Here is a 15,041-nt window from a genome sequence, read left to right on the forward strand (position 1 = left end):
GTATAAAAGGCCTTTATATACAGTAAGACACAGTGGCCAGTTCAAATTTTCCTTTAGCTATTTTACATTCACGCATAAGATCAAGTACTTTTAAGAAATAAGATTTGTGTCAGAGCAACACTGAGCTTTACATTTGCCTAAAATTTTTACTTTTAATAAAAAATTCTAATAATTGTTTCCCATAGCTACTTCTAGCATCCTTATACTGCCAAGCTTGTGATGATAAAGATGGTATTCCTCTTCTGTTGACTGCATTACGACCTTTGTATAACAATAGTCACTACATTCACACATTTACTTCATGAACAGATTGCTTTCTGTGTGTATATACCGTGCATGTGTTCTACCTGTACTGTAGCAGTGTTGGCCACAAGGGAGGAGCACAGAGGGAATCCTCTTAACAAGGTAATCTGAGCACCCATCTGCCGTTACAGTCATCCACCACATCTATTCTCCACCAATGTGTCATTTTACCCACTTGTCTCCATCACTCAGCACAAGTGAAGGTAAGAGGGATCCAGTAATAGAGAACATTTTAAAGTATAGGCTGGTAATGACCTTACTTTCCTTCTTCCAGATCATGCTGGTGTCTCCACAGGCAGAGAGGAACTGGGAGGGTCTTTGTTCAGTGCTTGAAGATGTTTTGGAGCCACAGTCCCACAGGCAGTTGTTCGCCTTAGAGCTGGGCTCCGGAACTGGGCAGCATGTCATACGGTTTGCCCAGAAGATGCCTTTTGTCACATGGCAGCCGTCAGACATCAAAGAAGAGTCTCGGGACAGGTAAGTGGTAAGACTCATTCAAAATCCATTAATTCAATAAAAAACAATCACTTAAAAGTAGTGCTGAAGTCACAAGAAGCAAAGGGAATTTTCCAGTGAATACATTGATAGGTCTATGAATTTGAAACAACGTGGGAGATTAAGACTGCACACTTTGTTTGCAGCATCAAGGCATATATTGCTGCAACCCATGCAAAAACTGTGCTGCAGCCTATCCACTTGGATGCCAATGAACCGTGGGAGAAATGGGCAGGCCTTTCTCAAAACTCCTGTGATGTCATTATTGCCATTAACCTACTGCAGTACAGCTCCTTCCAGACTGCACAGGTAAGCCTGGACATCCAAAGAACCATCCATCAGCTAATTTGCTTGAATAACTAAGACGTTGGTATATTTACAAGTAGTCTTATAACACAGAATTTTTAAAATTTCTAAATACCACTCTCTGTCTATGATTTCCCAAGAGTGTTTTCAGTGGAGCAGGTCAGATCATCAAACAAAACGGCCTTTTGATAACATATGGGGTAGGTTCAAGTTTGGTTTTTTCACGCTTTGATAATGTCCTCATCTGAGTGTCCAAATACATGACACAAAAGACTTTAAGAAGTGACACGGTTCAAGATCTTACATTTTCCAGGTGTATGCGAGTAATGGCATTATTACACCAAGTTGTAATGAGCTGCTGGATGAAGAGCTTCGGAAAATGTGAGTGGGGATCAACAGTCTATATTACACACTACTCATGATAATTTCCTGCATTTCTGTTCTATTGTTAAACAATAAAAAATCTTGGTAATGTCTTTACACAAAGGCCAACATGCAAACAGTTTATTTTGCATTGATTAGAAAATATTTGCCATTTCGTGATAGACTGAATTGATTGAGACTTTCCCCAAAATTAAACGAGCCAAACTGCTACATATGCCTTTTCTGGATCTGCTGGTACGTTGTACAGTTGAAAAGAAAATTATTAGCCCACCTATGAATTTTTTTTTAAAAAAAATCCCAGGTGCATTTTTAACAGAGCAGAGGATTTTCAACATAGCATTTCTAAATGTAAAGTTTTCTTCAGAAAGTATACTCATTTTTGCATGCAATTACAGAATAATTTTAGAAAAAATAAAAATTACGAGGGTCAATATTATTAGCCTCCTTCAGAACCGACCTTTTTATTGAACCAAACCAAAAGCCATTGTTGTGCAGTCATGTGCTTTAACTTTGTAATGCTCACAGCTTGTAATCAATCAACCATTTAGATTAAAACTGAGGGTTGTCCTATACTTTACACACAGCATAAAAACTTCATTAAGGACTTGACCTGTCACATGAGAAAGCATAATGCCAAAAACAACATAAATTAGTTTAGACTTGAGAAAAAGAATTGTTGATGCTGACAAAGTAGAAGAAGAGTATACAAAGTTATCAGTGTTCCCAAGTGTCATGAAGTGGTGTGAGAAGTATCATCAGGAAATTCAAAGAGAGCCAGCCACACAGTACAGAACAAGTTTGGCAGAGGAAGGAAGCGAAAGATTTCAATGACTCGCAGGAGATGTGTCTCAAGATGTTAGAACAACCACCAAAACATTAGTTTATGACTTAGCCAAGTCAGGAACTGTGGTGTCACAGAAGGCAGCCACTAGAACCTTGCACAGAAATGGACTGCAAAGACGCACGCCAAGAAAAACTCCACTTCTACAGAAGAGATATCTTCAAGCCAGACTGAAGTATGTTAAGGACAATCTGGAGAAATATGAATACTGGAAGCTTGTCCTTTGGTCAGATGAGACCAAACTAGAGCTCTTTGGCCATAGAGATGTTGCTTATGTTTGGAGAAAGAAGGAAGAGGCATATAACCCAAACAACACCGTCCCTATAGTTAAGCACGGTGGTGGCAGTATCATGCTGTGGGGATGCTTCAGTGCGTCTGGAACTATTAATCTTGTCAAGGTTGAAAGAATCATGAAGAAAGTAGTACATATGAAGATTTGGAAATAAAACCTAAAGCAGTCAGCTGCTAAACTGGGTCTGGTTGTCACTTTGTCTTCCAACAACACAATGACCTGACAAGCCGTGGGATTGGTAACTTTTCTGGAAGTTGCTGAGCCCAGATGCTCTCTCCTCCACAAGCAAAACAAATGTGCGCGCGGTTGCGTAGTACGTAGCTTGCCCACCTCTGCATGGGCTTGCTTGCTGTGCGCGTAACCGTTGATTGACAGCATGACAAAGCTGAAGCTCGAACTTGATTGGTCGGCAGCGACCGGCGCTTTTTGGAATAACATGGGGGTCTATGAGAGGAAGGCGGAGCTCAGGAATAAATTTTCAAATCGCGTTATACTAACTTTATATTATAGTATCGAACTAGACTAACACATTTAAGCTTTGTTAAAAAATGATACATAAATTGAAAACAAACGGAAACTCCGGACAGCAGCTTTAAGTCACTCCTGGTGAAGAATTATCTCCAGAAGACCAAAGTGAACGCTACTGACTTGAATCCCATTGAAAATCTGTGGGGTGAACTGAAGACCAGGGTCCATGCCAGAAGAACATCAACTCTGGAGGAGCTTTAGAGATTTGTCAAAGAAGAATGGGCTGGGATTCCTCATGAGATGTCAGAGACTCATTACAAACAACAATCAAGATGTTCTGAAGTAAAAAGGATACACAACTGACTATTAGTATCAAGGGGGCTAATAATTTTAACTCTGGTAGTTTTTGTTATTTGTTAAATAATTTTGTTTCTGGATGCAAAGCAAAATGATGTCAGCATCCAAAATAAAACTAGGATGTTGGAAAAAGCTGTGTTAAGAGCTCCTTGATCTGTTTAACAGCACTTGAGAATTTTTGGAAAAAAAAGACTGAAATTTTACTAAGGGAGCTAATAATTTTGTCTTTAATTGTATACACATTTGTAATGTTTGATTCTATTGCACAGAAACCCAGAGTGGGGTCTTCCAGACCTTGATGTGCTCAGACAGCTGGCCTACAGCAACGGGATGCGGATGGAGAGAATGGTGAGCCACATACCAGCATTCAAGGTACTGGTAATAAATACCACCAACAACAGTTCTGTCATACCTGTAATTTTTCATTGCAGATTGACATGGAAGAATGCTACAAATGCCTCATCTTCAGAAAACTTTAAAGATGCCAAACTACACAAAGGAGATTAACAACCCCTCCCCTCATATGCATGTATAATTCTAAGCTATGCATTATTCTGCCATATGACTATTTTGTAATGTTTAAGCCTTCACACTTGTAGAAGATACTTTAAACCCCTCTGATTTACACACATGTATTCAGGTACATATATACAATTTTGAAATCATCGCCATTCTTTTAGAAACCATGGAGAGGTTATAAAACACCAGCTAAAGCATGTGGACAATAAGAACCAGATATTTATTAAATATAATTTTAAAATTACTTTAAAGTCAGACAGATCAGTATGGTGGAATAAAGAAGTTCACAGATGGCAACTGAAGAAATGACAGAAATCACTGATTGGGTGTGTGACACATACATGCAGCACGTCATGTTCGCTCTGTAAGCATTTCCACATTTCTGAAGAGTCAAGCACACTTCAGAAAGAGAGCCATCTTGTACTTAATGTGTCGCTATCTATATATGTAACATTTTCAACCAAATGGATGTGAACCAAATGGGACACTTGCAGGCAGTTTGCAGTTAAATGCAGGTTAAGGTCATATGCTTCTGTCAGTCTTGTGATGGTGCTTTATGTTTGGCAACACGGGTTACTTTATTAAAAGGGATGCAGGATGCTAGTAGAATTGCTGAACTGCTTTTAGTATGTATAGTTTACTGTAACTAATGATTTAATCTATGAAAGTATATTCATTGAGCATTGAACAACCACCCAGCTAATTTACTATCACTCCTCCCACAATGCACAATCCCTGCAATGTGTTCCTTCATCATGGAAACTACATTAAAACACTCATTAGTTCAAGCAGCCCACAATAAATGAATGCCAAAACAAGACAACCTGTTTGTGTGCATCTGGGTGCATAAGAAGGGACGATCTGAAAACTACAACTGGAATGTTAAACTGTGAACCTGATGAAGATGCGAGTGCCGTTTATCCCAGGCCTTTGACTGTGCTTTCTCTCTAGATATCACTTTTTCGACACACCTACGACCTCTTAAACAGCACATACAGATGTTCTCAATCACTGCCTAAATGTTACAACAGGCTGCAATAATTCACTTCCATTCCAGAAAATAAATGAAATTTAACATGCAAATTTTGCTTTAGAAAAATATGAGACAAAGGATGGTCGTGTCTTCTAAATTATTATCATATTTTCATTTTAACTTTAATACCACTGACTATTTCTGCGCTTCAGTTATTCATTTAATGAGGAAATACTACATACATATCAGCTGGAAAGAAGAAGGGAGAGGGTGAAGGGTCTGGGGTATGGTGTCCTCCTTTGCGGCTTTACCCCCCCGATCCCCATACTTCAGTGGGGGAGAAGCCAGGAGAGCAACAGTTCTGCAACATCATTACAATATTTCACATTGCCACAACATCACAGCAAGGTGGAAGGTGGGAAGTATGTGTGTGTTTCCAGAGGATATCCTCAGAGTCCAGAGAGGGAGGGGAGAGACCAAAGGAGAAGAGAAGGTGTAGTGTGTTAGACCCGGCAGGACGTGGGCTTCTAGTCGAAGGAGATGAGCTGAGCCTCTGCGCTGCCCGGCACAGCCTGAGGTGCCTGCTGCTGTGCCTGCTGCTGTTGTGGGGGGCCACCAGGGGGAGCAACCTAGCAAGACAAGAATGCACAAGCAAAAATAGATTAGTGGGGATTGAGATTGAAATAACTCAGACGCTTTGACAAGTAAAAATAAACACAACAGTGATGAAAGCACAGAGGACTTTAATGAGTCAGTCTAGAAGGTGTTCTTACTGCTAGCGGGTCAACAAAAACAGTGCATGACTGACCTGCTGGTACATGGGCGGCTGGCCTGGCATGTACGGCTGTTGGGGGGGCATATTGGGGTCCTGTCCTGGCAATGCTGAAATCATGTTCTGCATGTTGTACGGCTGGTAACCCATGTAACCCATGCCATTGGTGGGTGCCGGCTGGGACATGGGGGGCATACTCTGCGCTTGAGAAACCACATTCTGCTAAAAAAAAAAAAAAAGACACAAGTTAGTGCAAATTCTTGTATTTGAATATTTTGGTAGTAGTGATCAGAAAATGAAAAGCAGAGTCAGTCAGACCTGGTAGGCCTGCGTAGGCGTGGGCTGATAGTTGGAGTAAGGTGGACTAGTTGTGGGTGGAGCCTGGCCTTGAGGTGGAGCAGGCTGCCCATTGGTGCCAGCTGCTTGGTACATGTATGCATTAACCATATTAGGATCTGGCAACAAGAGGGAAAAAAAAACACAAAAACAAAGAGTAACCCACTTGAAGTAAAACTTTAAAGCATCATAGAAAAAGTTTCATGACTGACTGTAATGCAATAAGTCAACTAAACATGGTCAACTTTCTACAGGGTGACCCCAAAAAAGTTTACACTCAGCTGATTGCTTGTTTAAAAGCCATTTAAGCATCTCTAACTAGGTTTTCATGTTCCAATGATTCCTTAAAGTCTCTCAATGCAGCTGGTAATCTCCTCTCAAATTCACGTGTTTCTGTTGAAAATGAAGAAAACTTTAGTTGTACCTGAATTGCTGCGTGCCGGTGTGACACCTACTGAGATTGCAGCACAGCACATGGGAATATCCAGATGTGCAGTCTACAAAATTAAAAAGAAGCTGAAAGATACTGTAAAGTATGCCAACACTACAAAACACCCAGCTTCTGTCATGGTTTTTGGCCTCATCTCATCAGATGGAAAGAAGATGCCTCCAGTGTTCATTCCTTCAGGAGTGCGTATCAACATGGACAAATATCTGGATATTATGAACGATAAAGTCAAGCCATGGATCCTTGCTAACTACCCAGATGGGAATTATGTGTTCCAGCAGGAAGGAGCACCAGCACACACCTCCAAAAGGACTCAGGAATGGTTGGATGCCAACTTGCATGCATTCTGGTCCAAGGATATGTGGCCACCCCAGAATCCAGATCTCAATTGGATTATAGCATATGGGCAACTGTGGAGGACAGTGCCTGTAAGAAGCTGCACCCTTCTGTGCCAGCCTTGGAGAGGTCCATTCTTAGATCTTGGGAGAAGATGACGGCATCCTACATAAATTAGACCTGTCAAGCATTCCGCAGGCGCCTGCAGGCTGTTGTGACACTTAAGGGGGGACACATTGAAAAGTAGAATCTACCACACATGCTCTTTACAACGATGTATAATTTGTGAATAAATTCTAATTCTAAGCTGAATAAATATGGTATTAAAGTTGTATTCTGCCAGTGTAAACTTTTTTTTGGGTCACCCTGTAGCGCTGAAAACAAAGATATTGCGGAGCATTGTTTCAATTTTTCATTTTATCTTCTTCTTGTTGACATCCTCACCTGTGGCAGCACTGGGCATGGCCTGATACTGTCCTGGTGCAGTCTGTCCTGGCTGGTTCATATAGATGTTGTGCATAGGTGAACCCTCCACAGAACCAGCAGGGCTGAAGGTGCCTGGGTAGCTGGGTGGAGCGCCGGGCTGGTACACCACACCACCCGCGACATTGGGGGGCAGAGACTGCATCTGCGTAACAGCACATACAGACATTGCTAAATATCAAATATATCAAAAAGGTTAAGATTTAAAAGGGTCGATATTTTTTCAGTTAAATGACAAAATATAATGTACAATCTTCTGCAGCAAGCATTATGGCCTGTGTGTGTACAGTCTATCTAGCCGACCACTCACACTGGGCTATTTTAACAATGTACCACCCAATCAGTCATCATTAATCTCAATTAGGGAAGTGACTGGGATAAAATACTACATTTTTGCATGAGTGGGACCACCGATTCTAGTTTCATAAGTTCGTATGTTTGCTGTTAAGGAAAACAGACGTGGCTGATGGTATGTTGTGTACCTGGGCGTAGGGCAGAGAGAAAGCAGGCATCTGGGCCCTCATCTGGATTGTATGTTTCTGCTGCTCCAAACGCATCTGCCTCTCTTTCTCCTGCTCCTGGAGGCGCTGAATGGCCAGCTGTCTTTGCATCTCCAGGTATTCCTGCAGTTCAAAGAAATACTTGTGAGCACATCAATGGACATAGTAATGACATCTGCACTCTGATTGGAGAGATTCGTTTCATTACCTGTTTCTTCTGCCTCATGATCTCCAGCTTTTGTGCCAGCTGGATCTGCCTCTGTCTCTCTGCTTCCTCTGCAGCACGGCGCAGCTTCTCTCGGTGCTCGTCCCGGAGTGCGTTAAGGGCTGCTCGAGCGTCACGCACCTGAGCCAGCTTGTCCTGCAGCCCCTCGTAGTACACTGGCAAAACACGGATTGTCACAGTCAGACATTGCACACAGAGGGAAAAAAACGCAAAGAAACACTTGCACAAAGCCACCACTCACATCGCTTCTCATCTAGCTGGTTGAGGATGTCCAACAGCTGGGGATGCATGTTGTTGATTGACTGAAAGAGTGAGAGCACGGCACTGTCGTTGGTGATGCTGCGTCCACGCATGTGGTTGCTCTTCATGCGGTTAAGGAATGTAGTGACAGCATTCTGCAGAGCCTTCAGAAACTGCTCATGGTTCTCCTCTGACTCTCCGTTCTGGTACTGCTGCTGAAAGCGGGGATGACAAGCGACACAATGAGCAGGGGGTCATTTGTGTTAGTCCACTCTAGTTCAGCTAAACATCCACATACCTCCACTATGCTGACAGGCTGGACAGGGACATGACTTTCTACAGGCTGAGTGATTGATGGAAGAGGCTCAGCCAATGGCACAGGGGCAGGAGCTGAGGGGGTAGGACTCTTGCGAGCCTCTTCTTGCTTCTTCTCCCAGTACGTTCTGTTCAAGTAACGGGCCAGCTGGAATTTTATGACATTTTCATATTAATATTAAAAGCATGTTGTAGCATTCACATTAATCTACCATCATGCAGATGTTTAGGAAGAGCAATAAGCAACATGTACCTCTGGGTCTACATCTTCCGCTGATGGAGCCGATGAGTTCTGCAATGAGTGTGTTGCATATTAGCCAATGACAAAACAATTTTCTAAATAGTAAGAAAACCTTTAAGCGATTGATAGTCATTAAAAAAATTTTGGTTAGAGAAACAACACATTCTCAAAAGAACTCTTACCACAGGGGAAGTGTAGAGGGTGCTGACTGGTGGTGCTGAGGATGTCACTGGGGTGGGATCAGTTTTGGGATACATTGAGTAGGAGTTCTTTTGTCTCTGGAAGTGAACATACAGCCATGTGTCAATATATCTGTGTTTTGTTTAATATAAACAAACTGCAAAAATCCAAATTAAAATGTCAGCTGTGCAACCCACCATCCGCTCCTTCTCCTCAGCCTCACTTTGGGAAAGTGCGATGGCCAGCTGCAGCTCCTCCTCCTCCTGCAGTGCTGCCTCATCTCTCTTGGGGGGCATCTGGTGGGAGAGATAAGCAGTGGTAAGATTTAAGGAGCAGAAACATTGAAAATGAACCAAAGATGAGTCTTCAATTGGCTGAAGAAAAACATTTCGTACACAGAAGAATGTAAAGACAAGAGAATCTTTAAAATAAACATATATTTTCCTCTTGAAGCGTCCACAACACATTTACTTGCAGTGTCAAGTCAACTCATTTTTCCTACCTACTGACAGCTAAGTAATTACCTGTGACTGTTGGGACAGTGGGCTGGTCAGGTACTCAGGTGGCAGCTCAGCAGAACCTGAGGAAGGGGCTTTTCCTTCAGCTTTCCTAAGTGGAGGAGAGAGGGAGGGGTGGCTGGTGAGGAAAAGGGATCAGGGAAGACAAACAGTCTTGTAAATCAGAGGAGAGCATGCTGATTGAAGCATCAAGAACTGTCCGAAAACGGAACAGTACATGAAAGCTTCTACAGAAATGTTTACATGTTACGAATCTACATTCAGATTTAGATTTGGATCTGCGTCTAAACACACATACCGAGACAATCGTTCTAGAAATGTTCAGTAAAATTTAACTTACAAGTTAGTGAAGCAAAAATGTAAGAACTTGAAGCAAAGTATGACTTTTATAGTACGTTTTATCAATGTCACCAAATGCTACTGGTAGTAAATATAAGCTGCTTGTATTATTGAACTATCTAAACACAGGTGCAGAGATAATTTATCTTTATATATCTTGTTATACTTCATACACCGAGTCTCATTTTCATACTAATCGTGGCATTTCCATGTCTTGGGACTCACTTGTTAAGCAGTTCAAAGCAGGGCTCGCACACGCGCACTTCCTTTTCGATGCCAAACTTCGGAATGGTCGAGTACTTAGACGAACACTTGCCACAGAAAATCTGGCCACAGGCTCGACAATGGTGCTGGAAAAGGATACAGCACAAATTTAGGTCAATTGTTCGCACATGCGCTTTAAGCAAATAATCCACACACACACACACACACACACAGTTTTAACTGACTGAAGGAAACCATAAAACCTCCAAGTGCCCCAGTTTCAAGAGAGCCCAGCCTACCTTTCTGGTCATAACTCCAAACTGAACTCTGCACCGGTGACACTCCTCAGCATCGACCCAGTCTGGAGCCTGGACAGAGCAGATAATGCACATTACTACAGGTATAGTGACACAACAAACCCACGGGAGTTCAATGTATGTATAGTATAACCTCTCTTAAACAGACCAACATTTATTTTTATGTGGCACATTTCCACAAAAAAAAACAGACAACACTCATTTAACAAACCACAGAAATGAGAAAAGCAAAATATCTCACTCTCTCAGCTGCAAACATCGCATCGCTCTCCTTAAACTCGGGGAAAACATGACCTGTTGAGGAAAGTACAAAATAAAGAAACCAAGCAGTCAAGCACACAGTATTCTAATTGTAAAAACTGAAAAGTAGCAAATAATATATAATAACGGCTTTTTATTCTCTGCAGGGCATTGTAAAAAAAATAAATCTGTCAATCAGTTTTTGTCATTACAAATTGTTTGAATTCTAATCACTATATCAACAATAATCTGAATAAATGACAAACATATAAATTGTTGTTCTAAATATAATTGTAGGTTAGGCAAGGATTGGAAATATTTATCTAGGTCAAAACATTTTCAGAGAGTGATAGTTTCAGATGAAAGGGACATTAAAACTAAAAAATGAAAACACTCCTTCCGCACACTTACCTTCCACCTTCATGATCTGGTAAGTGTCTTGAACCACTTTGTATTTAGGTTCGTTGCGGAAAGCGTGAGCCCAGGCCTGGATTAGGTACAGAATCTTGTTTCTGACATTTGGTTCTGTCTGTTTCTGGTGGTAAATTGACAACAACAACAAAACAAAAAAAAAAACAGGAAAAATAAAAAAGGAAAGTTTTTAGACCTTTAAGCTCTTTACAAATATTCACCTCTACATTGTTTTCTGTTGTCAAATAGCCATTAGACACAAACTGAATTAAACAACATTGTGTACGATGATAAGAAGCAAGGTGGGAAGTCCCTTGCTGTTGTCTGAGAAAATACTCCTGTCACAAGACAATGACATCACCAGGAAACTGAGGCCGTGCTGTGGCTGCACAGCCTGTGTCACATGATACACGGAGGATCCAATCAAATATTGCTAGCTCATGCTATAATGCAGTCAGCTGGCCGACAGCAGTGAGCAGTTATTGAGTCAAGAGAGAAGGTAGGAAAGGTGAGAAGGCTTAAAGTCAATATAGGGCCAGACAACTGTGTTAAAGGGTGAAAGGTCATATCCAAACTTTCCACTACATTTTTTCACAATACTTAGATGGAGCAGGATAGAGATCTGTTTCATACATGCACATATATTATCTAATATAGAAAAACAAATGTTTGGTTGCTTCAGCTTCTTAATCATTAAGATAATATGCAGATTTGAAGCTTGACATCATTGTAATCTGAATACATTTAGGTTTCCAGTCATATACAAACATATAATTTGTGGTGAGTTGTGGTGCAGAGCAGCTAAAGGCTCTGGTGTTGAGTCTAAAACTTGGGATTCATAGCAGTGCAACATGAGAAGATTTTAAAGCAAGCTTAAGAGTTTAGGAACGGAGAAGGTCTGAAAGGCACAGCGGAGCCAAAGACTTTACAGATTAATCAAAAGCAACTGTTTCACAGCATCTATGTCAGTGAATTCAGCATCACAATGAAAAAAGCTAAGGTCAAAACTCATGCAAAGTGGAGGTTAAACAGAGGAGGAGTGTAAAATGGAACAACTTCATAAAATGAATGTCACCTTGAGTAGATCCTTCAGTTCCTCCATAGTCTGCTTACTCGCCACCTCATCATGCACCGTCTGACCACAGTTTTTCACCACTGACTCCAGGACCTGAAGAGCGAGGCCACATTATTACGACATATTACCATGTCACTGACTTTACAGCAAAGCTACTTTCACGAATGACAGAAGAACACACCAACGCACAACTAATAAAAAACTTCATAAAGGGGTTCTAGGTATTATATAATATATCCTGTAATTTTTACATGGCAGAAAGTCATTTTGTGTTATTGCATTCTCAATTATCTTCGGTTGCGCATATTCTGCTTGTCTCACCTCAAGTGCATAAAGGGCCACATGTGGATTTTTATCATTCAGCTTCTTCTTAATGGCCCCAATGGCATATTTAGCTCTGCAAGGAAAGAAACGAATACTACAATATAAAATCAGGATGATAAATCCAGAAAGCGAAGTTCACAGTTTTGTTAACATAACACAAAGGAAAATCAGAGCTGAATGAGTTTTTTCCCCCACTTTTAAAGGCTCCGCATATGAACGTAGAGAGAAGGAGGCAGAATCACTTACTGTGTATCTCCTTGTCGAATGAGATCGCAGATCTGCAGAATGGATTCCCAGTCAGTTTCTAGGAGCAGTTGACTGGTGGCTTTATCTGCAGACATTTAATGCATAAACATGGATAATGTCTGGCAAACAGCTAGCACATAATAGCCTTTTCAACAACCTACCATGGAATAATAGATGACCTTTATCTATGGTGACCTCATGCATCCCCTAATTACAGTCCTACATATTGTAGGCTTTATGTAAACATTGTTTACTGGTGTTAACATTCTAAATTGTATGTATCCACAAATCTTGTGTCTCTCTAAATGTAGGTTCTCTGAATGTAACTCAGGTGACACTTTCGATGAGAATAGCTTTTACTGCTGAGGAAGAAGAGCTTCAGCTTTGATCTACTGAATTGTGTGATACTGTAGATATCAGCCAAGACTATTCTTTAATATAATTATGATCCTGCCATATCATAAAAACTATGTAAAATGTTAAGTGACTGTTTTAAAATGTTATCAGTCTATTTATAAATCATATCCGTCTGGCATCACTTATACATTTTTGTTTGTAAGGCACTCATTCTTCTTATGCTCCCTGTTATTGATTCCATCTTAAGTGTGACATTTAATTGTGTCAAAGCAGATAAAAGCTGTCCCAGATCTCAAAACTCGTTTAACTGTCCGGCAATTAGTTTTACGGTAATATGACTAACTGTGCTGACACATCAGCTTTCATGTCTTTCAAGCCTTAAGGTGGGATTTGTTTTCCCAAACCTTAATAACTAAGGAAATATATTGCTTATATGATGAAGCTTTTTAAAACTCTTCGATTTCAAATCTTCACACACCAGCACAAAACAATCTAAATTGTTGCTTTCTAAACCCATTAAGCACGGTGCTAATATATAATTATCAATTCACCTTTGGTGTAGATTTGGTGTAATCTGAGGTGACTGTTGGTTTCACCATGCAGTAGCTGCATGGTATGACACACTTACTTGTTAGGCTAACTGTTAGCCACCTGACGTTAACTTCGTCAGCGTCTTACAAAGGGAACGAATCTAATTCAGTGTAACATTGAGCTATTCAGGGTACACAGATTATGTTTGAAGCTAATTATATCCGCTAATCAACCTGTTGTGATTTGAAAAACTTAACACTGAAAGGCGAAGTCTCTCACAAATGACATTGTTGTGCTTGGCAGCCTGGTTTTCTTAAACAGGACAATGGTTACACAGTAAGCATTAGTACAAGTGGACACCAATTGCTAACGATAATATTGAAATGAAATGAACTCATCTGAAGCAGTCAACAACCTGGTTTAGGTCAAGTAAAACCACGGCAACCACACAATATAAATATAGAAAACCCAGTTCAGATTAGATTTCAGGTAAAAACAGACAAACAAGGCAGCATTAGCTAAATTCCCAGTCGGGTCGCTAAATTTGGGGAGCCTATCTGGGCCTTCGAACAATAGCAGCGAATTTGTTAGCAGGCTAAAACCGAGCTAGCTGGCCCGAGAGCCACAGCCCCAGCTCCTGTCAAAACAATACGCTGGAAAAACATCGCACTTTGACTCACAGTTGGCAAATAAACTATTAACTTGATGCGTGTGCCGTTAACTTACCGAGAAGCCTCTCAAATGTGCCTCCGCCTTTCCCCATATTTGAAGAAAAGTCTCAAAGTGGCTGTCGGAGCGTCTTGTTTGAGGAACGGGTGCTGATATTTTCACCGCTGAGGTTAGCCTGTTAGCTCGCCTCTGTTAGCCACAGAGCACAGCTGTACGGCTCTTCCTACTTCCCACTCCCCCCGGAGAAACAGCGACATAGATGGAATGTCTCCCTCTAGCGACGGATTCGTGGAATGACATGTGCATTTACAGATGAATCAAAAGGCCTGGCGAGCATTTAAATTGCAAAGTAAAAATGTGAAAACTATATTACGATCCTACAAAATATTATATATTGCTATGCTGTAAATCAAACTACTCAAACAGTGTATAAAGTGATTACATTACCTGGACCTTGATTGACATTAAGGAGTAACTTAACATACCTGAAATTCTTGTTCCTCCAGTGGATGAATTTATTACGTTGCTGCAGGAACATATGACTTCACTGTTGGGTGTGGTTACAGGAGCTGTCTACACCATAATCTCTATAAAAGTATATACAGTCTATGATTCACATCCAGTAGGAGAATAGTCTGGCTATACATGACTGACACCTAACCAATGTGATCAAAGGTGAAATAGAAGATAAATTTATCTTAAAAATGTTAAAATGCTTACATATTAATCAGTTACCTGCTGCTTATGATTTACAGGCGATATAAGAGGCTACTTTATGATAAAGCGCATATGGTG

General features: G+C 40.8%; 2 protein-coding genes across 9 annotated transcripts; one reads left to right on the forward strand and one right to left on the reverse strand.

The window, feature by feature from the left end:
- Nucleotides 1–580: 580 nt before the first annotated feature.
- zgc:103625 (methyltransferase-like 26 B) lies at nt 581–3,925 on the forward strand. The gene is made up of 6 exons (XM_051941505.1): nt 581–780; nt 945–1,107; nt 1,245–1,304; nt 1,418–1,485; nt 3,716–3,794; nt 3,878–3,925. The coding sequence occupies exons 1-6, from the start codon at nt 581–583 to the stop codon at nt 3,923–3,925; spliced, it is 618 nt and encodes a 205-aa protein (XP_051797465.1).
- Nucleotides 3,926–4,166: 241 nt separating this feature from the next.
- On the reverse strand, nt 4,167–14,492 carry hgs (hepatocyte growth factor-regulated tyrosine kinase substrate). 8 transcript variants are annotated; one of them, XM_022215051.2, is made up of 20 exons: nt 14,304–14,492; nt 12,690–12,774; nt 12,441–12,516; nt 12,120–12,212; nt 11,045–11,168; nt 10,635–10,687; nt 10,376–10,444; nt 10,098–10,222; nt 9,540–9,624; nt 9,213–9,311; nt 9,018–9,113; nt 8,848–8,886; nt 8,578–8,742; nt 8,281–8,491; nt 8,022–8,194; nt 7,796–7,936; nt 7,275–7,458; nt 6,029–6,165; nt 5,747–5,929; nt 4,167–5,567 (listed from the first exon to the last, which is right to left on the reverse strand). In XM_022215051.2, the coding sequence occupies exons 1-20, from the start codon at nt 14,338–14,340 to the stop codon at nt 5,466–5,468; spliced, it is 2,277 nt and encodes a 758-aa protein (XP_022070743.1). In that variant the 5' UTR covers nt 14,341–14,492; the 3' UTR covers nt 4,167–5,465. The 8 variants fall into 8 exon arrangements, with proteins under 8 accessions (XP_022070743.1, XP_022070741.1, XP_022070742.1 ...); XM_022215049.2 differs by having other exon boundaries at nt 5,747–5,932; nt 14,304–14,491; XM_022215050.2 differs by having other exon boundaries at nt 8,281–8,494; nt 14,304–14,491.
- Nucleotides 14,493–15,041: the final 549 nt, after the last annotated feature.

This window comes from Acanthochromis polyacanthus, chromosome 21 (genome assembly GCF_021347895.1).
Source record: "Acanthochromis polyacanthus isolate Apoly-LR-REF ecotype Palm Island chromosome 21, KAUST_Apoly_ChrSc, whole genome shotgun sequence".
Lineage (NCBI taxonomy): Eukaryota > Metazoa > Chordata > Actinopteri > Pomacentridae > Acanthochromis > Acanthochromis polyacanthus.

Bases quoted from the DNA above. Each gene is read 5' to 3' on its own strand.
- zgc:103625 (XM_051941505.1), top strand. From the start codon at position 581: ATGCTGGTGTCTCCACAGGCAGAGAGGAACTGGGAGGGTCTTTGTTCA. The intron at 1,486-3,715 runs GTGAGTGGGGAT...TCTATTGCACAG, and splicing joins GATGAAGAGCTTCGGAAAAT to AAACCCAGAGTGGGGTCTTC. The intron at 3,795-3,877 runs GTGAGCCACATA...TTTTCATTGCAG, and splicing joins GGATGCGGATGGAGAGAATG to ATTGACATGGAAGAATGCTA.
- hgs (XM_022215044.2), bottom strand. From the start codon at position 14,340: ATGGGGAAAGGCGGAGGCACATTTGAGAGGCTTCTCG. The intron at 7,459-7,795 runs GTACACAACATA...GCTGTTACGCAG, and splicing joins TCTCTCTGCCCTACGCCCAG to ATGCAGTCTCTGCCCCCCAA. The intron at 5,568-5,746 runs GTCAGTCATGCA...TTGTCTTGCTAG, and splicing joins AGCCGCCCATGTACCAGCAG to GTTGCTCCCCCTGGTGGCCC.